Here is a 26,359-nt window from a genome sequence, read left to right as displayed (position 1 = left end):
AAGTCAGACTCCATTATTTTTATTTATTTATTTTTTTAATTTTATTGAATGAGAGCAAAAAATGTCGGAAGTAGTTTCAAATTTTAGAATAAGTGTAGATTTTGTTCGAATTTCTCGCTTTTAGCACGAATTGTGGCCTTCAAACGCCCAATAAAACCGTCACACGCTGCCCGAATATTGCTCTGCGGTATTTTGGCTCATTCCCGGCGAAGAGCTTGAGGTGATCGACACTTTGGCATTTTTAGTGTAAACCTTGCTTTCCAAAAAAACTCCAGACACAATAGTCCAACGAATTGGTATCCGGAGATGTTGGTGGCCATTTTGCGCTGGAAATGAGCGAGGAACCTCTTTTTTAACCATTCTTGGGTGGCGCGTGCTGAGTGCGATGGTGCTGAGTCCTATTGGAATGTCCAAGGTCTGCGGCCAAAAGGTTTGCGTGCCCAAGGCTTTAATACACCCTCCAAAATATATGTCACGGTCGATCACCATTGCCGGCACTTGAGTTCTGGTGGCCAACCGAAGGTGCACATTTTCAGCTGACCTCTTTGGAAAGTAAACACGATAATTTTGTTTGTTTACAACCTGCTGTACAACGAATGTTTTCTCATCGGAGAAAACCAAATTCGGTACTTCACCACTTTCGACCAAGCGAAGCAACTCTTTGGGTCTATTCTATTATCTTTCTGTTGCGGTGTAAGTTCTTGCACTTTTTGGCACTTCAATGGCTTACCCCGATCTCATTTTTCAATATTTGCCGAATGGAATATTGGGATATGTTCAGTTCACGAGCCATGTTTCGGCCTCTGCGACGCGGGTTTCGATAAAGTCGCTTCTTTACTTTTCAAAACATTTCTGCTGATGTTGCTGTTTTCTTCCGTCCACTTCCTTGACGTCGGGCTACGCTACCAGTATCACGGTAACGAGCGAGATTTATTCACATTTAAATGCTGGAGTGCTCTAACGTTAGCCACTTGTGGTTTTTCAGCCAAATATAAAGAAATCACACTGTTACGCTTACATTCCATTACGAATAACTCTTTTCTGGAAAATTCTCACCAAAATGCTTCTGTACGCTTGTAAACAAAATAATGAGCTTTCACTGGAATAATTTTAACAGCTTTCGGACGAGTGGCTTAGAAATGACAGCAGTCTGAAGTTGTAAAAATATAACGACAAATTTTTAAGAAAAAGTCGCTGTATTCGTTAATCTAGCCGATTTCCGATTCGATTTTTTAGAACAAGAATCCAGCCCCATTATGTATATAACGATTTAAAATTCTATTTATTTTTAAATAATTTATTAGTATATCTTACAACAGTATTTGTTTAATAACATAGAGCAGAGCAACAATTGAGGTAATGGAAGCTGTTAGAGAGGCAGCACCATCTCCACCAGGAGCCTTTGTGGTTTCAGGAGCAGATGTGGTTGTAGGAGCTTCGGTGGGTTTTTCATTGTCCAACTGAATCATAAATATATAGTAAATAATCAATAAACAAATTACTAATAAAAGAACTGAAAAATAATTTCGAATAACTTACAGAATCGGATAATTTTGCTTTCAATTCCTTGCATCGTTTGTTCTCGCCATATTCAGAGGTTACCAAGGAGCACATTGTACTTAACATACATTTTTTATCGCAACCTTTTTGTATTTTGGGATCAGCCGAAGTTACTTTGTATTGCCAGTACTGGAAGGTAGACAAAAAAAAAATATTTCAAAATTTCAAATTATTGTTAAATTTTGAATTGAACTAACCTTGCGCAAAACCTCTGGATTTTCGGACATTTTTTCAAATAAGGCATCAATACCGGCAGGACTCAAGTCATTGGTAAAATCGGTGAATTGATATTCTTTGAACCACACTGGGGCGCGATGATCGCCATGTTCATTGGCCTCGGTCAAATTGAAAATGTACGTGGAGTGATCAACAACTTGCTGTAATCAGAAAGCAAAATATGAAAAACGAACAAAGAATATATAAAAATAGAAGATTCACTCACATATGTAGCTGGTTCTACTTCATAGGACCTGTAATTGGGATTCTTGTCCGAGTATGAAGTCAAACTACCACCGTTCCAGGAAATGGCCATGGGGTGACCATTTTCGGAATAATGCAAAATCATTTCATCCTTGTGAGTGTGACCATTGAAGATGGCGCTGATGGTGTCACTGAAACGCTCAATAATGCGATTATATTCACGTGCCCAAACAGACCAACAGTCTGAACTGCCCGAAGGAATGTGAGCCAAAATGTGAACTTTTTCCCCAGCTTTTTCGGCAGTCAATAGTGTTTTGTGTAGCCAGTCCAATTGAGGTTGTGATGTGCCCTTACCATCATAGAAGACCCAAAAGTTGAACAAATAACAATCGTTGTTGTTCAGCGCAATGACGCGTAAGCCAGGTTGAGGTGATACCGTATAGTAGCCACCCTTTAGAACAGTTTCCTTAGCTTCCTCTGGCAGCCAACGTTTCCAAATGTTCCACAAGTGTTCATACAACCAACTGACACTCATCTCAGATGGAACGTTTTCATGGCCAAAACTGAAAAGAGATGAAAAACCAGTTTAGATATTTTTTTTTGGAAAAAATGAGTCCTTGCTTCACATTTATATCAATGAATTGAATTTCTACAATGTGGACCCGTACGAAACATGTTTTTATAATTATAAAGCCAAAAATATTAAAGCTTGTAGTAGACTTCAAGAGTCTCTGGAACACACAACCAGTCAGAGGTGTGGGAAAATTAAAGAAGATTAAATTTTATTCGTTTTTTGATGGAAACACCAGAACACTTTTGGATTATCATGCAAAACTTTTTTAGGGCCTTTTTATAGTCTCAACCATATCAAGAGCCCACTATTTTCAACTTAATTTAGCCATATTTAGTTTAGAACTTTGAAATTTTATATGGTGGGCGGAATTACTTCAAATAACATTGGTTTATATGGTGGGCCAATGACATTTTTAGTTTAGCCCTTGTCAGTGTATGGGTAAACCCCGATTATAGTTTTTTTTATACCCTCAGCCATATGGCTAGAGAGAGTACATATCATTTGATACGACCAAAACGTTCCTAGACGAAATAACAGTTTTAGACCCTAGGTCTCTTTGGACCAAATCCGTCTCAGGACATTTGGAGTCGATCTAGCGATGTGTGTCCGCCCGTTTGTCTAGCTGGCTAGTGCGCACGATAACTCTCGAAGGGAGTATCCGATTTGGTCCAAACATTGTACATCGTAATATTTTTGTCAAACTTAGATCGAGTTCGGTGATCAGTCCACTCCTTCTGGTCCCTCCCCCAAAAAAGGCCGAATTTTTCAAAGAATATATTTACTGCACAGAAAGAGAAGTGATACTCCGATTTTGCTCCAACTTTGCAAATCCTAATATTTGCATCAGTTCTAGGTCAGGTCCACTCCATTAAGTACCTCTCCAACAAAAGGTCAACATTTTGAATAATTACAACTCTTATAAAATGTGATGTAAGAGTCCGATTGTCTTCAAATTTCGCACATCCCATTATTTTGATTAACCCAAGGTCTGGTGTTAAGATGTAATATATTAGTCCACTCCTTCAGGTGCCTTCCCCACAAAAGTTCGAAATTTTCAAAAAAATATTTTTTTCTGCACAGAAAGAGAAGCGATAATCCGATTTTGCTCGAACTTTGCAAATCCTAATATTTGCATCAGTTCTAGGTCAGGTGCAAAAATGAATAATATCGGTCTACACCACGAAGTGTTCCCCCCACAAAAGTTAGGAATTTTGAATATCCTTTAGACCCTTCACATCTGGATATTTCTAATAACACACGATCTTTTGTAAAGACAGTAGAGATCGGAACATTCCTTCTGGTAGGTCTCCCACAAAGGGTCAAAGTTTTGAATAACCAAAATGTTAACAAAATCCCAAATAAGCATTAGGTTCTCTTTATATTTCACATATCCCATTATTTCTACTGACACAAGATCTGTTGTGAAGATGGGATATATCGGTCCACTCCTTCTGGTACCTCCCTCACAATGGATCAACATTTGAAAATATTTGTTTCCTTTTTATATTTTGTCTGAGCAAAGTTCGCCGTAAAATAGCGGATTTTATGGCAAAGAAGGTAGATGATTGAAGTAAATGTCATAATCTTCGTTACATTCAAGTATGAACTTTTCAAATTTAAAAAAAATCTCGTTTTGGGTATTTTTAGATACTTACACATTGGTTGGATGCGGTTCATGATTACCCACAATGGAATATACTGGAACATCTGGGAATTTCTTTGAAATCAAATCATTAATTTCCGTTAACATTGCCTTGTTGCTCTCCTTGGTTGTGGACCAAACATTGTGTGGAACAATATCACCAGTTTGATAGATATAGTCAATTTTTGGATGATTTTTCTTGACATTATCGAAGGCATCCTCGACCATATACAAAGGTGAGTCACAGCCACGGTAATCACTCCAATAACCAGCTTTAGCTTCATCGGAAATGCCACTTGCTGGTGTTACACGACAACACAAAGGTTCCTCACAATCGGCCAGCGAATCGACCTTATAATCTGGATCGTAATGGATATCGGTTATTTGAACAACGGTCAAATCTTTATCGGTCTTTTTGGGTACGCTCGATTTGGGTGCTGTCATTGGTCCCTTGGTGGCATCAACTTCGACACTCCAGTTATAGTCTTTGCTTTCGATTTGACAAAAACTAATGGGTAACATGCCACACATGGAACGAGCATCACCACCTGTATTCATAACAATATGGTGGACAATGTCCCAGTACAAATCAAAGAGACCCGAACAAACTTCTTCGGTTTGTATTCTCAATTTATCACACAAAATGAGTAAGACCTTTTTGGTATCAGCTTCGGCATTTGGACCATTAAGTTCACCCTCACTGGAACGGAAGGTACGTGCCACAACATTGGCAACGGCACGACAGGTGGTACAGGCGACAAACTGATTGATGCTACTCAATTCATTGGGACTGGTGGTGAAGATTTCTTTTTTATATGATCTCCCCAATTGGGTGGAAATTTGTTTCATACTGGCAGATTCAATGCCTGTCTCCATGTATTTCATAAATTCATCGGCATATTTGTTTGCAATTTCATCTAGAGTACAAAAGAAATGTATTTTGTTTTTAATTAGCATATGAATTTTGTTTTTGCCAGGTGTTGTAGTAGCAAACTTTATAGATAACGAGGTACACAGTTCATTTATAAGGAAAGTAAAACAACAACAACAACACACTTTTATTTTATCAACATGATGATATACTAACACAGGTAGTAACACGTTTATCTTAAGTGCCAATGCTTAATCTGATCTGATATTTACTAAATATAAGTTTTTTAATAACGTCAATCTATCGCAATGTAGATTTGAATATTTTGAAAAAATTATTTTGGATTTATGACCAAAATACACATTTTAGAAACGATACAATTGGCGGAGTATTTTAGTTATATTTGATTAGTGACCACTTTATTGTGGATGTACAGGGTGAGATAAAAAACTGCAACCAACTTCAGACTGCTGTCATTTCTAAGCCTGTTAAAATTTTTCCAGTGACAGCTCATTATATTGTTTAAAAGCGTAAAAAGGAATTTGGTGAGAATTTTCGCAGTGCCCAAAAAATGGCTTCTGAGCTGAACATATCGCAATATTCCATTGAAAAATGAGTTCGGGGTAAAGCCATTGAAATTCCAAAAAGTCTCAAAAGAGCTAAAGAGTTGCTTCGCTTGGCCGATATTAGTGAACTACCAAATTCGGTTTTCTACGATGAGAAAACATTTGTTGTCAGCAGTTTGAAAACAAACAAAATGATCGTGTTTACTTGTCAAAGAGATCAGCTGAAAATGAACACCTTTGTCTGGCCACTAGAACTCAAGCGTCGGCCATGGTGATGTTGTGTGCCGCTAAAACAGCCGAAGGTTGCTCTCTCCTCGTATTAATCGGCCGTGGCATCAGTATAAATGGAGGGTGTATTAGAGCCCTGGGCTTACAATCATTTTGGCCGCAGATTAAGAAAAATTAAAAATTTGGCTTTTGTCTTTTTTGCAGTTTTTTTTTATCTCACCCTGTATGTGTCGATAATCAGACGGCCCAAAAGCCATTCATGACTTTCTAAGGCCATCCGGTAATCCCCAGAAGTTGAACAAGTTCCTTTTAATCACATAATAGTTCTGATTTAAGAATTGTAGTAGGTATACTGACTGGGCACTGCATATCAGATATCTTAGCTCAAGGTGGATAACAGTGATCCTGACTACTGTGGACTATGTAAAGATAAAGAAGATATAGAGATCCTCACCTACTATGCAGAAGTTATCTAACAAGAAACATAGACTATTTGACAGGTGAAAGATAGAAACCCTAACGTTCTTCGACCACGCCTAGACAGACCAACCTGCAAACTATACTTCTGTCTTTAAAACCTTTCCTCACTTTTTATACCCTCCACCATAGTATGGAGGGTATATTAAGTTTGTCGATTTAGCGCTGTCTATCCGTCTGTGGAAATCACTCTAGCTTCCGAACGAAATGATATTCGGTATTTCGATGATTTTAGCGTCATTATTCACCGGAATTGTTTCAAATTTTATATTTGAAGTTCGTAATGGATATTACAGCCTATGACAGAAAATTGTCTGTGCAGGTCCACGTTTTGGTGTAGCTCCCTATATTCCGTATTTTGTTAATTTTCTCAACATTATTCACCGATTCGCATTTGAATATTGTAATGGCTTATGACAAAAGTTGCCTATGCAGGTCTACGTCGTCGTATAGACCCTAATAACTACATTCAGTATTTTTAAGATTTTAACAGAATTTTTAGCTTTTTGAAAATTTCCAAATTGGTTCCAAATGGTGATTACTACAACTTTCTTTCTAGTTCACGTATATTCCAATTCAAACCAACTTTATTCTTTCTAGGATGAAAACAAATCAAATTTTTTAAAAGATCGTGATACTCCTATAAAACTAACTATTTGGACCAATTTTTGGGCATGTTTATATATTTTTTTTTCAGGTGGCAAGATTTCTCATGATTATATTTTAAAGGATTTTCTCGAGAAGTTTCATACTTTTGCCAAAAAAAAACTTTACATTTTTAAACATTTTCTGATGATTTTTTTTTTAATTTTTTTATAGAAACAATAATTTTATCCACCTCCAGATTAAGGCTCCTTAAATATAACAACAATATTTTCAACACAATAGTTTGTGTAAACCTCTTTGTGTTTTTTTTTCTTTTCAGCAAAATAATAACTCACCCGAAATAGCCGAAATAACTGCATCATCTTCGGTAAACTCAACTGGTACACCGGGTAAGTTCAGAGCACTTGTTGTAATGGCCAATAGGGCCAGAATTAAGAATTTCCGTAACATTGCCAAAAAACGTGCTAATCGTTTCGAGTCTAAAGACGGACTAAATTCCTCTTTTTCAATTTGCTTATTAAAAAGGCACGTCTGTTAAGCAGAAAAGTTAATAAATAATATGGCTATAATATAGATTAAACATTGGCAGATTACTTCGTTGAACCAACAAAAAAAAAAAAAAAAAAAAAAAAAAAAAAAAAACTACATCGGCATTGTATTATGTATAAGGCTTATCGAAAGTTATTTCTTGTTATAAGCAACAAATTTAAATATCATTGTTTGCAAGCACGTTGGGGGTAAGTGGTTTGTTTGCTGTTAACGAAATGGCTAAGGTCCTGAGCTACATGAAAATTGATTCATTCCTATTAATAGAATATTGTCTGGCCCTAAGATTTTTCAAATTCCTACTGCAAACATTTTCTCGTCAGTACAAATTACTCGGATACCACTATTCCGTTGTTTTTTGGTCTAAAATCCTAGGAAAGCTTTGGTATAGGAAAGTAGGGGGAAGGAATTGAAATACTTGTCATTAGTTGGAGAACATTTGCCAAACCATAATAGTTTGATCATTTTTATAAGACAATGAAATCGAATAACGTTAGGGTTCTTTTCTTCCACCTTCCACTGAGTCATATTCTCTTAATAGTCTTAATCAGGTAATATGTACAAAAAATAATTGTATCTTTCTCTGCTCCATCTGAAGTATATATACTAATTCTATGATCTAATTATACAAATTTCTATGATCCTTATTTGCGGTAGGGGAGCCTGGCAATGATGTTAATAAATATTCACAAATTTCAATTGCTAACAGCCTACCGCTTGCCATGAGGGTTCGGTGGTTACCCCGATGAATATACTGTGGTACTCGGTATTAGAGTAGGCCATCTACCGATATGTAGATCAACTTTATTAAACTCAAGTAGCATTAGTCACTACACATTCCAATAAAGGAGACACAATGACTAGGGATATAAAATATATACTAAAACCAGGAACTCTATTGTTAATTTTCCGTAATTATTCAATTTTAATAAATAATTTTATATAATAACAGGTAAAAAAGCAGATAAGTTCAGCCCGCTCAAAACCCTCCACCATTTGAAGAATACTTACAAAATGCTAAAAATTTCGTTGAAAAATGTCGTTACTTTGAATACCCCCCACTATATGGAACGAATTAGGCATTTTTTTTAAATAAAATCCGTTAAAAATTCTGTTACAATATTCAAATACGAGACTAAAAAAAATCAGTGAATCATGTAGCTAAAATTATCAAAATACCGAGTATATTGAGGTACCATCATATGGGGGATATACCAAAACGTGGACCTGCACAGATATTTTTTCTGTCATAGGCTGTAGTTTACATTACGAACTTCAAATACCAAATTTTAAACATTTCCGGTGAATAATGTCGCTAAAATCATCAAAATACCGAATATCGGGAGGTGTCGTTACATGGGGGCTACACGAAGACGTGGACCTGAACGGACAATTTTCTGTCATAGGCTGTAGTATTAATTAAGAACTTCAAATATCAAATTTGAAACAATTCCGGTGAAGGCTATACGAGGACGTGGACTTGTACAGACAATTTTCTGTCATAGGCTGTAGTATCCATTTGAAACATTTCCGTTGAATAATGTCACCAAAATACCGAAAATAGGGAGCTACCATTATAATTTCAATACCAAAAGTCCTGCATACATAATATACATTCGAATAAAATGTTATCAACATACTTCATTGCGTTCGGAAGCTTTTCATTTTCACATATCACATACAGGGTTGCTCATATTCGACGGACCTTTGGGCCCTTTGGGCCCATTCCAATCGACGAGGCTTGTCCGCAGGCAACATTCTTTGCGTCAATTGAATTTTGTACGGGAACAAATGCAAATCAATGCGAATAATCCGTTGTAAAGTGGACCGAGCCATGCCTAACTGCTGAGAACGGCGTTGATGTTCTTGGGGACCTCTAAACACTGGCTCGTACGGCAACGATATTCTCGGCCGATCGCCTTGGTCGACTTTTATATGGCCTCTTCGGATTAGAAAGAGCCTTACCACTCGAAAATTTTTCGTATAAACGCTTAATGGTGTTCTTAGAAGGCGCACTTCTCACATTTTTTAATGTTTTAAAAGCACGTTGAGTTTTCACAATTGACTTCTTGTAAATTTCAACTATTTCAGAGCGCTCGCGTGGCGTGTATTGGTTCATGGTAAAAATCTGCTTAGACTGACGCTTCAAACGCGGTATGTAATTAAGCGATGTGACATCTCTGTCAAAAGTTATGGCGTTGCCAGATGGGTCCGTCGAATATGGACAACCCTGTATTGAAGTTGTTTGAAGCTACACAAAAACGTGGATCTTTACAGCCAATTATCAATTATCCTGGTGCCTATACGAACTCCAAACACCAAGATTATCACAATTAAATTGAAAAATGCCGTCAAAATTACTCATGTACCTATATGTACAGTTCTCGGCAAGGATGACTCCTACATACTGGGAATACATACTACCAATTTACAACCAATTCGGTTTATAATTGTTATATGGAGCCTATACAAAAATGTGGACCCATATAGCCCATTATAAATTGGAACAGTCCTGCAGACTTACAGCAAATCTGAGTAAAAATTTATGAACCTACTTTATTTCGTTCGAAAACTAGAGTGATTTCCAGGATCAGAGAGACGGATGGGCATGGGAAATCGACATAGATTTTTTGCTACTCAAGAATATATCCTTTGTGGGGTCGAAAATGCTTCGTTGAATTGAAAACGGATTGGCACAAAATATACCCTACATGCTGTGTATGGTGGAGGGTATAAATACACAAAATACGGAAATTGTATAGAAATTATGACTAAAACGTAAACGAAGGTTTACCCATATTGAGGGTGAGATAAAAAACTGCAACAAAGTCAAAGGCCATAATTTTTACATTTAATTTTATTGAATGAAAGCAAAAATAGCATCAAATTTTAGAAGAAGTTTAGATTTGTTCGTATTGATTACCTTTGGCACGAATTATAGCCTTCAAACGCCAATGAAACCGTCACACACTGCCCGAATGTTGCTCGGCGATATTTTTCCCATTCCCGGCGAAGCGCTTGCTTGAGGTGATCGACACATTGGTACTTTTTAGTACCAACCTTGCTTTCAAAAATACTCCAGACACAATAGTCCAACGGATTGATATCCGGAGATTTTGGTGGTCATTGTGCGCTGGAAATGAAGCGAGGAACCTCATTTTGTAACTATTCTTGGGTGGCACGTGCTGAGTGCGAGTCCTGTTGGAATGTCCAAGGTCTGCGGCCAAAATGTTTGCCCAAGACTTTAATACACCCTCCAGGATATTTTCGCGATAATATTCCGCATTTATTCTGATGCCAAAATCGATTAATACGAGCGCAGAGCGACCATCGGCCGTTACGGCGGCCCACACCATCACCACGGCCGGCGCTTGAGTTCTAGTGGCCAACCGAAGGTGCACATTTTCAGCCAACCTCTTTGGCAAGTAAACACGATCATTTTGTTTGTTTAGAAACTGCTGGACAACGAATATTTTCTCATCGGAGAAAACCAAATTCGGCAGTTCACCACTTTAGGCAAAGCGAAGCAATTCTTTAGCTCTTTTGAGTCTATTTTCTTTCTGTTGCGGTGTAAGTTCTTGTACTTTTTGGAATTTCAATGGCCTTACTCCGAGCTCATATTTCCATATTTGCCGAATGGAATATTGCGATATGTTCAGCTCACGAGCCATTTTTCGGCCACTGCGATGAAGTCGCTTTATTACTTTTCGAACCATTTCTGCTGATGTTGCTGTTTTCTTCCGTCCACTTCCTTGACATCGGGCTACGCTGCCTGCATCACGGTAACGAGCGATGGTACGAGACACAAAAGATTCATTTAAATGTTGAAGTGCTCTAACGATAGCCACTGGTGGTTTTCCACTCAAATATAAAAAAAATTACACTATCATGCTTGAATTCCATAACGAATAACTTTTTTTTCTTGAAAATTCTCCCCAAAATGCTTTTGCACTGGAATAATTTTAACAGCTGTCGGACGAGTGGCTTAGAAATGACATTTGCTATGATGCTGTCTATGATGTCTTTCGCATTTTCCCAGACAATTCTTTTAAAATTCAAACATCATAATACCCCAATATCATTATGGATCTACGATATATAATTTAGGATGGACTATTGAACATTTGTGTCCGTTCTATTCCCTACATCGTTTCACTTCTTCTGGCACAATTGATCAAACTTTTCATAAAACTCAAATAAATATTATTTTTTTACTAAAAACGATTATTACTTTTATATATGGACATAATTATGAAGTAAAATAAAAAGTAAATATTTTATTCCGAACTCAACGCCGTTTTTAATTTTGCTTGCAGTTCTTTGCAACGTTCCTTTTGATTGTAAACTGATGTTGCCAGATTACAAATGGTATTCAAGAGGCAGGTATTATTACATCCCATATCTAAAAGGGGATCTGAGGACAACGTTTTATATTTCCAATACTGTAAGAAATTATAATTTTTATATATATTTTTAACAATTTGTGAAATATGTCCATTGTACCTACCTGACGTAGGATCTCTGGATTTGTTGCCATTTTGTCGAGTAAAGCATCTATTCCAGCTGGACTTAAATTTTCAGTGAATTCAGAAAATTGATATTCCCTAAACCATTGGGGAGAACGTTGGTCGCCATATGCGTTGGCTTCGGTCAAATTGAATATCCAGGTGGAATGATCAACAACTTGCTGTAAACGAAAATATTTTGGATACAAAAAGTTTAGGAACTACTTATTTTGAAATAGACAAAAAATTTTATTTTTATTGTTGCCTATTGAAATAAGAATTGTAGATGAGGAAGGACAGAGCGGCTCCCTGGCGTATCTATCAAATGTTTGTTATTTATCTCATTTTATATATGCTTTACTTACATATGTCTTTGGTTCCACTTCATATATCCTATAATTTGGATTTTTCATTGTATATGCCGTCAAACTTCCACCGTTCCATGAGATGGCCATGGGATAACCCTTCGACGAATAATGTACTTCAAATTCATCATGATGGGTATGACCATTGAAGATACCACCAATTGTGTGACTGAAACGTTCAACAACACGATTATATTCCCTGGCCCACACCGTCCAGCACTGAGAATCTCCCGATGGTATATGCATTAGTATATGAACAAATTCGCCTGCTTCCTCAGCCTTCAAAAGGGTATCATGTAACCAATTCAACTGTGGAATGCTTGTGTGATTGCCACCATCATAGTATATCCACCAATTGAGGAGATAACAATCAATATTGTTTAGGGAAATTATACGAAAACCAGGTCGCGGGGAGACGGTGTAATAACCACCTTTGATAATGGTCTCTTTGGTGTCTGCCGGTAGCCATCTCTGCCATGTTGACCACAAATGTTCATACAGCCAAAATGGATGGAATTCGCTTGGCACGTTTTCATGGCCAAATCTAAAATGGGAAATATGTTTAAAATTTCAAATAAAAAAAAAGAAATACTCACGTATTAACTGGATGCATTTCATGATTTCCCACACATGGATACACTGGAATTCCAGGGAATCTTCTCTCCAAAAGTCCATATATTTGGCTTATCAACTCCAAATTTCCATCCCTGGTGGTGGACCATATATTATGCGGCATTATGTCTCCGGTATAATAGATATAATCAATTCTTCCATTTTCACTCCTTATGTGTTCCAAGGCATTCTCTACCATATACAAAGGTACATCACAATTACGATAGTCACCCCAATACCCAGCCCTTGATTGATTTGACTCTTTACCTGCTACAGTCGAAGAGGCACGACAACACATCGGCTCTTTGCAATCGGCCCACGAACCGGCCATATATTCCGGATCGTTATGTATATCCGTTAAATGTAAAATATTCAAATCAAAAGGAGTCTTTCGGGGCACATCCGCCTTGGGCGCCAGCAAAGGCCATTTGCTGTTATCAATATTTAGAATCCAATTAAATCCAGGCTGTTCGAAGCGGCAAAATTGTATCGGTAGGAAACCACAGATTGTCTTTGGACTTATGTTGGAATTCATCAGTATAAAATATAGAATAGGCCAATTTAAATTAAATAGACCCTCGCAAACTGGAGCTGTTTGAATTTGTACACTTGAACAAAAATAGATGAAGGCCTTTTTGGCCAGTTCGGCAGCTTGTTCATTGCTAACAGCGGTACGTAATACCCAAACTATGATGTGTACAGCTATCCGACATGTAGTACAGGTGAAAAACTCCTGTGCCTCATCCAATTGTTGGGGAAGATTACGAAATAGACATTCCTTTCCTTGAGTTTCTCTAAGCTGGGCTGTCAAGTCGATTAAATCTTTTGATTCTTTGCCGGTTTCAACGAAGCGCAGATATTCCTCGGCATATTTTTGGGCTAAATCTTCTACAAAAAAGAGAAAAAATAATGACTATTTATCGTTCACGGAAAGCAGACCTCCTTAGGTCCTTAAGATCAAATAAGGGACTAATACGGATTTTCCGTGGGACTTCTTAAGACAACTCCACCCTTACAGATTATCTAGAAATAAATTAAATCCCTTAGAAAAATATCTTTCCGTAGGGCCTTTACGAAAAGAGGGATAACCATATAAATGTTTATGAGTCATAAATAGTAGAATAGTTACAGGATACCATTTACAGAATACCTTTTATAGGTCTTTAATAAGCAACTTGTATAGATTGAAGAACTTTTATATTTCTTCTGTTAGTCATTATATGGGTTTTATATAGGTAGTCGGCAATGGTCAATGGTGTCAACATTTCTACTTGTTTTAAACATTTTCAAAATCATCCAAGCAATATCCTGGACTTTTTACCATTTTTTTACAAGTCCTTCTGTGGAAAAAATCCTATATCCTTATACCCTACACCACACTGTGATCAGGATATTATGTCTTGGTGCGTTTGTTTGTAACATTGAGAGAAAGAAGCGGGAGAGACACATGGTTTCCTTTGACAATCTACATAGAATCAGATTCTTAGTCGATATATGTATGTTCGATCGTCTGTCTATCCATGTAATTTTGTAAACAAAGGTTGCATTTATTGTCTGATCGAGATTAAATTTTTAACAAATCATTTGATTGACCCAAGGACGAACCCTATTGAAATTGTAGATAATCGGTTAATATTTAGATATAGTTTCCATATATATCTTCGTCCGATTTATCTTTTATTGTGCACCAAATGGGCATTATTATTCAAAATTGGGTGGAATTTGGTAAAAATCGGCTCAGATATATGCATGATCATATATAAGTTATAAGAGATTCTGACAGCCGGCATCTTCATCCGAATTCACTTTTATTGTGCACCAAAAGAGTAATATCAGTTCAAATGGATTTTGGTGAAAATAGGTTCAGATAAAGCTATAGCTCGATATATATGTTTTAGTGGAAATATATAATTTAGTGGAAATCGACTCAGAGCCGGATATACCTCCCATATATTAGTTCCTTTCGTTTTCAATTTATAACTGTTCAAAAGCCATAAAAACTATCATAGTTGGTGTGATATACATTATATAATTTCCCATATAAACGTTTATATGTTGCGGGTAGCTAAACTACATACGCATAGTGGTGTAGGGTATCATAAAGTCGGCCCCGTCTGACTATTGACCTTCCTTTACTGGTTTTGAATTGTTTTAGACAAAAATTGTGAATTTTAATTTTTTTAGTCCTGACTAAATATAGTAAATTTTTGAGAAATTTGTTAGAATTCCCAAAGAAATTTTTTTTTCTAAACCTCCAGAAGGCAGGTTAAACTGCTTACCTCCCCATTTTTGGTAAAAATCCTATACGCAGGAAAATCATTTTTTAAGGACTTCAGTCCATTGCTTACGTCTGAGATATTCCTCCATTTCTTAACTTCAAATTGCACTCTATTACAGACATTAGGACAACGATCACTTGTCGTTTTAGCTTTTTATACCCTACACCACAAGGTGGTCAGGGTATTATGTTTTTGTGCATTTGTTTGTAACAGGCAAAAGGAAACGAGATAGACCCATAGTTCCTTTTGATGATCTGCATAGAATCACTTTCTGAGTTGATTTATGCATGTCAGTCCGTCCGTCCGTCTGTCCATGTATTCTTGTGAACAAAATGCAGGTCGCATTTATTATCCGATTGAGATGAAATTTTGCAATTGGAGATAATCGGTCAAAATTATATCTTCGTCCGATTTGCTTTTATTGTGCACCAAACGTGTAATATCAGCCCGAATAGTATGGAATTTTGCACATACAACCAAATTAGGCCTGAAAATAAGTATGCCAAATTTGATCGAAATCGGTTCAGATATAGCTATAGCTCCCATATATATTGTTCATCCGATTTGTTTTTTTTTGTCCTCCGCAGACGTAATATGCACTCTGTAACAACAATATTTGGGGAAATATATCAAATGCAGCTCAGAAATACCTTTGCTAAATGTTATCGAGATCGGTTCAGATTTGGATATAGCTCCCATATATAACTTCGTCCGATTTACCATTTTTTGTGCACCAAACGTCTAATATTTGTCCAAATGGGATGGAATTTGGCACATACGACCGAATTTAGTCTAGAAGGTAGTATGCCAAATTTGGTGAAGATCGGTTCAGATATAGTTATAGCTCCCATATATATTGTTCATCCGATTTATTGTATTTGTTACCCACAGCCGTAATATGCACTCCGTAACAACGATATTCAGGGAAATATATCAAATATAGCTCAGAAAAAAAATAAAATCCATCCATAAAAGCCATTTTCAAAAAAATAAAATCCTGTTAAAATCTTAAAAATACCGAATGGAGGCGTTATATTAGGGTTTATACGACGACGTGGACCTGCATATGCAACTTTTGTGATTAGCTATTACAATATTCAAATGCAAAACTTGAAAAAAAAAAATTCGGTGAATTATGTAGCTAAAATCATCAAAACACCGAATGTAAGGAGGTGCTATTATATGGGGGCTATACCAAAACGTGGACCTGCACAGACAATTTTCTGCTGTAGTATCCATTACGAACTTCAAATACCAAATTTGAAACACTTCCGGTGAATAATGTCTCTAAAATCATTAAAATACCGAATATTAGGAGGTACCGTTATATGGTGGCTATACGAAGACGTGGACCTGCACAGACAATTTTTTGTCGTAGGCTGTAGTATCCATTACGAACTTCAAATACGGAAATTGGAACAATTCCGGTGAATAATGTTGCAAAAATAATCAAACACCCAATATCGGGAGGTACCTTTATATGGGGGCTATACGAAGACGTGGACCTGCACAGACAATTTTCTGTCATAGGGTGTAATACCTAATTACGAACTTCAAATACAAAATTTGAAACAGTTCTGGTGAATAATGTCGCTTAAATCATCGAAATACCGAATATCAGAAGGTGCCGTTATATGGGGGCTATACCAAAACGTGGACCTACATGGCCCATTTTCAATACCAAAGTCCTGCATACATAATATACATTTGAGTAAAATTTTATCAATCTAATTCATAACGTTCGAAAGCTAGAGTGGACGGACGGACGGACATAGCTAAATCGACATAGAATTTTATGCTGATCAAAAATATATATACTCTGTGGGGTCTAAAATTTACATTTCGAGGTGTTACAAACGGAATGAAAAACTTAATATAGCCTCCATACTGGAGGTGGAGGGTATAAAAAACGAGATAATGTTGATTAACGTTAAATGGATACTAGCTGACCGAAAATCGTAAATTTTTATTAAACATATTTGTTTTTTGTTCTTCTGAAAATTTGGGAATATTTGAAGAATAATCACTGTTTTGATAATTCTTCCTTCCTTTTGAGTATTCGGTAATAGGTTTTGTGCAGTTGTATGTATGTCCTCAGCCAATGTTCATTTATATAAATATATTGTGATGCGTATTCATGCGTATTACACTTCATCTAATATTGATCAAAACTATTGGAATGTGCAAAATTTAAAGGAAATCGAAAATTTATTTCTAATTTTATTCGAATTGCTAATAAAAATTGCAAAATTTGTGGGAAAACCACAAAGGAGTTCCTCGATAAATTCCATATTTACATCAGTTCTCTTGTTGGGAGAAATATTCAAATATGCCAGATATTTAGATACATCAAGATTGACTTGTTTTGTAAGTCGACGGTGGGCATATCTTATGTTGGAGGAGATATTGGCATGTATGAAATTGGAATCGAACTCTTATTTCAAATTTCATAAGAATTATAATTATTCAAAATGATGACTCTTTGTGGGTAAGGAACTTGAGGGGGTGGGCCGATATTGTCCAATTTAGCACCTGACGTAGCACTGATAAAAGTATTGGGATTTGCATAGTTTTCATGAAATCGCATTACAATTTCTTGATCTATATGGTAATTTTTTTCCGTGAAAATTTTCAACTTTTGTGGTGGAGGTATCAGGAGTGGACCGATGTTGCCCATTTTCGAATGTCAACGAAGTTTAATAATAATATTATAATGCACCAAGTTTGGACCAGATCGAATACTACTTTCGAGAGTCAGACAGATGGACGGGACGGACACCTCTAGTCCATCGATTCCAAATGTCCTGATACGAATTCGGTCCTAAGAGACCTAGGGTTAAAAACCTTTATTTCGATGAGCCAAGTTATGGCCGTATCAAGTGATTTATACCCTCTGTGGCCATATGGGTAGTATACAAATTAAACACAGTATAATCTGTAGACTCTGTTTTCTACAGATAAAAATTCTCAGACTCTGATACAATAGTTTCCTAGGACAAATAATTCCCCCTGTTCTCGTACTTACCAGAAGCAGTTGACAATTCCTCATCGCTTGCATTGGAATTCCTCGCAACCTCAATAAAATTGGAAGCTACCACCACTCTTCCAAAGAAACTCAAACCGAAAATCAGAATTAAACTTGAAACTATTTTCATACCGCTTTAGTGGTTTTCTACTCGCTTAGATGAAAATGTCAACTGAATATATTTCTGCACTTGACGTTTTACTTAACGCATACGATTTATTTTAGTTTCATAGGCGAACGTTGTAAGCGTGGTGGCTGCCTTACTCTGATATTGCCCACATTGAAATAGAGGTCATTGGTGGGTGGTGACATCCAGCGGAGTTGCAGATAAGACAATACGGATTTCCGTACTTAATTTGGTTGCAGAGTTAACCTTTGGTGTCGGATTAACTCAATTGAAATTGTTTGTAACAAATTAAAAGCCCAGATATTCAATGTGTTTCAGTGTATTAAGTTTCGGAACGGTAGGAGAAACTTGTCAAGTTTAATTTTTTTAAACGTGGAACAACGGGGCTTTACCTACATCAAGGGGTTGGCGTTAAGTTCTGGTTAACAACAAGCAGGCCCTAAGTAGCAAAGAATTTCCACCCGGACGAAAAATATTTCCGATTTTTGTGGATTTGGAGTAGAAATTGGAAAACTTATTTTTCCCTAAAAAACCACAACATGTTTTAAATAAATCTAAGTAAAATTATTCAATTATTTTATTTCGTAAAACAATTGCAATTCTCTCCAGTCATAATCTCAATTTACAATTTAGAACAAACATTTGATGGCAAAGAGAGCGGCCAGCAATGATGTCAGGCTAATGGCAGTAATTGACATGGCACCATCACCACCACCACCGGGGGGTTTTGTGCTTGGATTAGATTCTGTCGTTGATCCGGTTGGAGTAGGTGCAGTGCTGGCAGTTGTACCGGCGGTCGTACCTTCGGAACTGCTGTTGTTTTCATTGTCGATCTGAAATAGAGAGAGGCCAAATGATGAGAATGGCAAAAATATTTATATTTTCTTTCAAAAACCTACCGCAACACTTAGTTTGGCTTTCAGCTCTTCGCAACGTGTCTTCTGATCATTCACCGAGGTGGCGATGCGACACAAAGTGCTCAGAAGGCAGGACTTTCCACAACCTTCTGCTAATCTGGGATCAGCAGATGTCATTTTGTAGCGCCAGAACTGGAAAAGGGGATTGAAATGATTAGATTTACTTAAAAAAAGAAATTATTGCTCCTTACCTTTCTAACCAGATCGGGATTCTCAGCCATTTTATCCAAGAATGAATCAATTGAGGCAGGACTCAAATTGCTGGTAAACTCTTCTGAGAATGTGTATTCCTTGAACCAATTGGGACTGGCATCTTTGCCGGCATTGTTGGCCTCAGTCAAATTGAAAATCCAGGTTTCATGGTCAACAACTTGCTGTAAAAATTCACAACAAATTAAATTAATTAAAGCACCTATTTTTTTTGTGTTAAGGCTTTCCAACTTACATAACTGCTTGGCTCCACCTGATAGACACGATAATTGGGATTCTTATCGGTCCATGTGGTCAGGGCACCACCATTCCATGAAATACCCACAGCATGGCCATTCGAATAATGAACATTCATTTCATCTTTGTGGGTGTGGCCATTGAAAATACCACTGATGGTGTTGCGGAAACGGGCAATAATACGATTATATTCACGAGACCACACCTTCCAGCAGGTGCCATCACCCGAGGGAATGTGAGCCAAGATGTGAACATATTCATTGGCTTTTTCAGCGGTCAAAAGAACCTCGTGCAGCCATTGCAGTTGGGATTTCATATCGGTACCATTGTGGAATATCCACCAATTATCGGTGTAGCAATCGTTGTTGTTCAGCGCAATAATACGGAAACCGGGCTTGACCAATGTCGTATAGTAACCACCCTTGAGAATCGTGCTCTTGGTATCTTCGGGTAAATATTTCGACCAAATGTTATACAAAACTTCGTATAATTTTCTGGTATTTACATATTCCGGCACATAGTCTGGCGAGAACCTACGTAGGAGGGAGAGAGAGGGAGAGAAATATAAAAATATAAATAGCATTAGTGGGTAGTAGGTTTAGCTGCAATTTTTATACCCTACACCACAAGGTGGTCAGGGTATTATGTCTTTGTGCATTTGTTTGTAACAGGCAAAAGGAAACGAGATAGACCCATAGTTCCTTTTGATGATCTGCATAGAATCACTTTCTGAGTTGATTTATGCATGTCAGTCCGTCTGCCCGTCCGTCCGTCCGTCCGTCTGTCCATGTATTCTTGTAACAAAATGCAGGTCGCATTTATTATCCGATTGAGATAAAATTTTGCAAACAACATTTGTTTGGCCCAAGGACGAACCCTATTGAAATTGGAGATAATCGGTCAAAATTTAGATATAGCTCCCATATATATCTTCGTCCGATTTGCATTTTATTGTGCACCAAACGTGTAATATCAGCCCGAATAGTATGGAATTTTGCACATACTACCAAATCAAATGCAGCTCAGAAATACCTTTGCTAAATTTTATCGAGATCGGTTCAGATTTGGATATAGCTCCCATATATAATTTCGTCCGATTTACCATTTATTGTGCACCAAACGTCTAATATTTGTCCAAATGGGATGGAATTTGGCATATACGACCGAATTTAGTCTAGAAGGTAGTATGCCAAATTTGGTGAAGATCGGTTTAGATATAGTTATAGCTCCCATATATATTGTTCATCCGATTTATTGTATTTGTTACCCACAGCCGTAATATGCACTCCATAACAACGATATTCAGGGAAAAATATCAAATACAGCTCAGAAATATCTTTGCTAAATTTTATCGAGATCGGTTCAGATTTGGATTTCAAATTAATTTCGCACCAAATGGGCAATACATGTCCGAATTTAAAAGATACAAATGTTTCGGCATATTTAGTCCTTTGAATTTTAAATTATAATTATAATCATAGCGTGTATGTTCTCCCATAAAAACTTTTAATTATTAAGTGGAGTTCAACTAAATTAGCAAAGTGGTGTAGGGTATCATAAAATCGGCCCCGCCCGACTTTAGGACTTTCTTTACTGGTTAAAGAATATTTTCCATCGGATCTATCGATTTTGTCCTTAATCCTCTATTTTCGATTCGAAATTAAACCCGATTTTAGATCGATTGTCAATAATTAATAAAATCGATTTTTGCATGTTGGATGTACCAAAGTGTTTTTGGTAACGAAACTTTAAGGTTACGAAAAGTTCTAATTTGGCATTAAAATCTTGACATTTGGCATGAGTATCAAGGTTTGAAAATAAGTTTGATATATATAAATATTGTCTTGGAAATGTCAACTAAGTTTACACACGGTACTAAACGGTATTAAATTTGGGAGAGTTTTGTTTTGGATGAACGGATGAAGCTGGAATTTTGAAATTTAGTATTGGGGTCCCCTATTGGTCGTAGGTTTAGGAATTAAAGTTCGGAATATGGAAATATGTGCTAAATGCTAATAAATTTGGTGCAATTTGGTTTTGGTTGAATATATGGCGCTTGAAGTTTGAAATTTGCTATTGTCGGAAATGTGATTTCGGAAATGTGTACTATAATTGTAGGAAAAGTACTGAATGGTACTGTATTTGGTATTGGGTGAAAATATAGCGATAAAGTTCTGAAATTTGATATATAGATTACTCATGGTATCTGTGTTTGAGATTTGGAAGTTTGGAAATACATCCCACATTCGTACGAAATGTACTAAATAGTACTAAATTTGATATTGGGTGAAGGGGTTGACCTGCAATCCTCAAATTTGATATTTAGGTCTCTGTTGGTATCTCGGATTGAGATATGGAGGTGGTTTTGGAAACGTGTACAATAATTGTACGAAAAATACTAAATAGCACGAAAACTGGTATTGGATGAAGGAATAGAGCTGAAAGCCTGAAATTTGATATTAAGGGGTCTGTTAGTATCTGAGGATTGAAATATGGAGGTGGTTTTGGAAATGCGTACAATAGTTGTTGCTGTAGTTTTGCAAATGCCTACCATAATTGTTCGGAAAATACAAAATGGTACACATTTTGGATCACTGTTGGTGTCTAGAATGGATAGATGTAGATTGTTCTGGATATTCATACTAAATGTTGCTAAATTTGGTATTGAGTGAAGGGTTGGTTTCTAGGGTTTACTTATGGATATATTCAAATAGTTTTGAACTGAAAAATTGGATATGGGTCCATTGTGGAACGGTTTTACTAATATCCTCTTCGGTAAACTTTGAAACTGAAAGATTTTGAAGACTTTATGGTGGAAAGGGTAAATATTTCATAGGTAACCAACATTTGGGGCCTTGTAAAATACTTCGAATTTAGGTTTTCTCTCTTAAACAAAGTTATAGCTATTGTCATATAGAACAACAATTTTAAACAAATAAAATCAATAAAACTCCATTTTCAAGGTTAAAATTACACTGTGCGACAAAATTCAAAATTTTTAATAATTACAGAAAAAGTCCAGCCGTTTATAAAAGCTGAGCTAAAAATAGAAGACACATGTATCGGCATTTTCAAAGTTCACATCGCAAAGTAGCCTAAATGGAGGGTTACCTCTATTCCAAATTTTTTAGAAAATTTCGAGCTAAGAATCCTTTTATGTAAGATATATACTATCTTCGGAAATATTACAGATAACAATACGAGGATTAGTTTGGCCGACATTTTTAACCCTAAAGCGAGTCATCTAAGCGGTCCTTTTGGCCTTTCATTCAAAATATGATTAAAAACTTCCTTTATGGGAGATCATGCCAAGACAAAATATTTTACAAATTTATTTATCATGAATGCCAGGGATTCTTCAAACTTCCAATTTACAAATTCTATTCAAAAATATGACTAAAACCGCCAAGACACCTTAAATCTGTTTGTACAGTTACATATACCGAGGCTATATCAAAATGTGTTCCTATACGGCCCATTTCCAATTCCAACAATTCTATGGACCTAAAATGCATTTCAATAAAATTTTATTTATCTACTTCATTTCGTTCGGAAGCTAGAGTGAATGACAAACTTAAAACGGAATGACAAACTTAATATACCCTTCCTATGTGTGCATAAAAATGTAAAATGAATTTTCCAATATCAACGACCCGAAAACTAAATTTTTGAAATGAATATCGCCAGAGGTTATAAACTGAACGACAACATAAACATACCTCACATACCTTGGGGAAGCACAAAATAAGCTAGCCGTTTCCTACTGACGCCGTATACGTTACGGCAGTAATCATACGCTCCATAAGATCAGAAATATCAGAGGCGTATGAGTTATGAAGTAAGTAATTATTCTTAAAAATCCTTTCCGAATTTTGTACTTACATATTCAATGGATGCGATTCGTGATTACCAATTGTTGGATAGACGGGAACATCAGGGAATACTTCATACATTTTTTCAATAACATTCTTGTAGACATCTTCATTCTTTTCATCCGAAGTACCCCACACCATGTGATCCACCACATCTCCAGTTTGATAAATATAATCCAATTTATGAGTGGTTTTAATGTGATCGAAAGCATTTTCAAGTGTCTGCCATGGCAAATCACATTCACGATAATCACCCCAATAACCGGCCGCCTTTGAGGTACCCTCTGCCACCTCGCTATGACGTTGACAACACAGCGGCTCATCACATTCAGCCAATGCGCCAGCCTTGTACCAGGGATCGTGATGGATGTCAGTTAAATGTAAGATTTTCAAATCTTTTTCACTCTTAGAGGGAATATCAGATTTGGGTTCTGTGGCTTCAGGCACTGACTGGTCAACGGCCAAAGACCATTCGTAGTCGGGATGTTTACCCGTATCACAGAAACTCAATTGCATAAAGAGGCCACACATTTCGCGCGAATCGATGACGGTGTTTGTTATAATATATTCAGCAATGTCCCAATGAGATTCGAAGAGAGCTTCACAAACTTCTTCGGTTTGGATTTTTAAACGATCACAAATGTCAAGAACAATTTTCTTCATAATCGGCTTATTGTTGGGTCCGGTCAATTCACCTTCTGGATCACGGAATGAACGGGCAATAACATTCAGAGTTGCACGGCATGTTACACAGACAAAGAACTGATCGACAGCTCCCAGTTCATGCACTTCTTTAACGAAAATGTCCTTTTTGCTGTGAGATTGGGACAATTGTGTGGAGATTTGTTTCAAAACTGCAGACTCGACACCTGTCTTCAGATATTTCATATATTCATTTTCGAATTTTCTTGCAATGTCATCTAGAACGATAAAAATAAAAATTAAATAATTTTGTAATAAAGGTAAGACTCCTCTACAAAGTGAGATGAAAAAACTGCAACAAACTACAGAGTGCTGTCATTTCTAAGCCACTCGTCCGACAGCTGTTAAAATTATTCCAATGAGAGCTCATTATACTGTTTACAAGTGTACAAAAGTATTTTGGTAAGAATTTTTCAGAAAAAAAAGTTATTCGTGATGGAATTTAAGCGTGACTATCGTTAGAGCACTCCAGCATTTAAATGTGAATAAATCTTTTGTGTCTCGTACTATCACTCGTTACCGTGATACTGGTAGCGTAGCCCGACGTCAAGGAAGTGGACGTAACACAGCAGAAATGGTTCGAAAAGTAAAGAAGCGACTTGATCAAAACCCGCGTCGCAGTGGCCGAAAAATGGCTCGTGAGCTGAACATATCACAATATTCCATTCGGCAAATATTGAAAAATGAGTTCGGGGTAAAGCCATCGAAATTCCAAAAAGTGCAACAGAAAGAAAATAGACTCAAAAGAGCTAACAAGTTGTTCGCTTGGCCGAAAGTGTTGAACTGTCGAATTTGGTTTTCTCCGATGAGAAAACATTCGTTGTCCAGCAGTTTGTAAACAAACAAAATGATCGTGTTTACTTGCCAAAGAGGTCAGCTGAAAGGGTGCCCCTTCGGTTGGCCACCAGAACTCAAGCGCCGGTTATGGTGATGGTGTGGGCCGCCATAACAGCCGATAGTCGCTCTCCGCTCGTATTAATCGACCATGGCATCAAAATAAACGTCGAATATTATCGCGAAAATATTCTGGAGGGTGTATTAAAGCCTTGGGCAGGCTAACATTTTGGCCGCAGACCTTGTAAATTACAACAGAATGGTTACAAAATGAGGTTCCTCGCTTCATTTCCAGCGCACAATGACCACCAAAATCTCCGGATACCAATCCGTTGGACTATTGTTTCTGGAGTATTTTGGAAAGCAAGGTTGGCACTAAAACATACCAAAATGTCGATCACCTCAAGCAAGCGCTTTGCCGGGAATGGGCCAAAATACCGCAGATCAACATTAGGGCAGCGTGTGACGGTTTCATAGGCCATAATTCGTGCCAAAGGTGACCAATTCGAACAAATCTAAACTTATTCTAAAATTTGATACTATTTCCGAAATTTTTGCTCTCATTCAATAAAAAAAAATTAAAAATTATGGCGTTGCAGTTTTGTATCTCACCCGGTATTTTCAACGATTTATTCAACAGGTTAATAAAAGTCCTTCAGGAACATAAGTCACCGGTAAAATATGGCGTGTCTGTCCATATTATTTAGTTGAGAACTATCATTCACTCTTTATTTCTACTTTGTCTGTGCTTCACATCCGTCTCTTATCACTCACCCGATATGGCAGATAGAACAGCATCGTTGGCTGTAAATTCGGTAGGTATTCCTGGTAAATTGAAGGCCAATGCGGTGGCCAACAATGTTGAAATTAATAACAAAATCCGCATGTCGATTGAGACCGCAGACCGATTAAAGCAATAGTAAACGGTTTAAAAACCAACTAAACCCCAACGCCATGCAAACGCTATAATTTATAGATTCGGGTCTTAATAATTTAAAAAAAAAATCTTTTGCATTTTGTCCTAATCATTATCATCATCGACCACCGTATCAATGATTAGCTACGATTAAGGCCACTATCACAAGTCCATAAACGCTAATCAGAAAAATCGTTTGGGAAAGTTCAGCTGTGTTTGTTGGTGGTTTACTCTTCGATATGGTAGATAGGCTACGTAGTATATAAAG

At 36.9% G+C, this 26,359-nt stretch overlaps 3 protein-coding genes across 3 annotated transcripts; all 3 read right to left on the bottom strand.

The window, feature by feature from the left end:
• Nucleotides 1–1,276: 1,276 nt before the first annotated feature.
• Nucleotides 1,277–7,438, bottom strand: LOC101900910 (sphingomyelin phosphodiesterase 1). Its single transcript, XM_005183791.4, has 6 exons — nt 7,280–7,438; nt 4,210–5,113; nt 2,003–2,543; nt 1,758–1,937; nt 1,540–1,689; nt 1,277–1,460 (listed from the first exon to the last, which is right to left on the bottom strand). Exons 1-6 carry the CDS (start codon nt 7,392–7,394, stop codon nt 1,311–1,313), a joined length of 2,040 nt encoding a protein of 679 aa, XP_005183848.1. The 5' UTR covers nt 7,395–7,438; the 3' UTR covers nt 1,277–1,310.
• Nucleotides 7,439–11,767: 4,329 nt separating this feature from the next.
• LOC101900732 (sphingomyelin phosphodiesterase) lies at nt 11,768–18,420 on the bottom strand. The gene is made up of 5 exons (XM_005183790.2): nt 18,277–18,420; nt 12,957–13,860; nt 12,361–12,904; nt 11,998–12,177; nt 11,768–11,932 (listed from the first exon to the last, which is right to left on the bottom strand). The coding sequence occupies exons 1-5, from the start codon at nt 18,404–18,406 to the stop codon at nt 11,768–11,770; spliced, it is 1,923 nt and encodes a 640-aa protein (XP_005183847.1). The 5' UTR covers nt 18,407–18,420.
• A 525-nt stretch (nt 18,421–18,945) lies between these two features.
• LOC101897683 (sphingomyelin phosphodiesterase) lies at nt 18,946–26,124 on the bottom strand. The gene is made up of 6 exons (XM_005183772.4): nt 25,950–26,124; nt 23,650–24,559; nt 19,766–20,300; nt 19,512–19,694; nt 19,303–19,452; nt 18,946–19,236 (listed from the first exon to the last, which is right to left on the bottom strand). Exons 1-6 carry the CDS (start codon nt 26,059–26,061, stop codon nt 19,033–19,035), a joined length of 2,094 nt encoding a protein of 697 aa, XP_005183829.1. The 5' UTR covers nt 26,062–26,124; the 3' UTR covers nt 18,946–19,032.
• Between the last annotated feature and the right edge of the window lie 235 nt (nt 26,125–26,359).

Source organism: Musca domestica, unplaced genomic scaffold (assembly GCF_030504385.1).
Source record: "Musca domestica strain aabys unplaced genomic scaffold, Musca_domestica.polishedcontigs.V.1.1 1, whole genome shotgun sequence".
Lineage (NCBI taxonomy): Eukaryota > Metazoa > Arthropoda > Insecta > Diptera > Muscidae > Musca > Musca domestica.
The sequence above is the reverse complement of the archived record's forward strand: the minus strand, read 5'-3'. Positions and strand labels throughout refer to the sequence as shown.

Coding starts and splice junctions, on each gene's coding strand:
- LOC101900910 (XM_005183791.4), bottom strand. CDS start 7,394: ATGTTACGGAAATTCTTAATTCTGGCCCTATTGGCCATTACAACAAGT. Junction 5,114..7,279: donor AGTTATTTCGGCTATTTCGG/GTGAGTTATTAT, acceptor TTTGTACTCTAG/ATGAAATTGCAAACAAATAT. Junction 1,690..1,757: donor ATCCAGAGGTTTTGCGCAAG/GTTAGTTCAATT, acceptor TCTACCTTCCAG/TACTGGCAATACAAAGTAAC.
- LOC101897683 (XM_005183772.4), bottom strand. CDS start 26,061: ATGCGGATTTTGTTATTAATTTCAACATTGTTGGCCACCGCATTGGCC. Junction 19,453..19,511: donor ATCCCGATCTGGTTAGAAAG/GTAAGGAGCAAT, acceptor CCCCTTTTCCAG/TTCTGGCGCTACAAAATGAC. Junction 19,237..19,302: donor AAGCCAAACTAAGTGTTGCG/GTAGGTTTTTGA, acceptor TCTCTATTTCAG/ATCGACAATGAAAACAACAG.
- LOC101900732 (XM_005183790.2), bottom strand. CDS start 18,406: ATGAAAATAGTTTCAAGTTTAATTCTGATTTTCGGTTTGAGTTTCTTT. Junction 12,905..12,956: donor GAAATGCATCCAGTTAATAC/GTGAGTATTTCT, acceptor TTCCCATTTTAG/ATTTGGCCATGAAAACGTGC. Junction 11,933..11,997: donor ATCCAGAGATCCTACGTCAG/GTAGGTACAATG, acceptor AATTTCTTACAG/TATTGGAAATATAAAACGTT.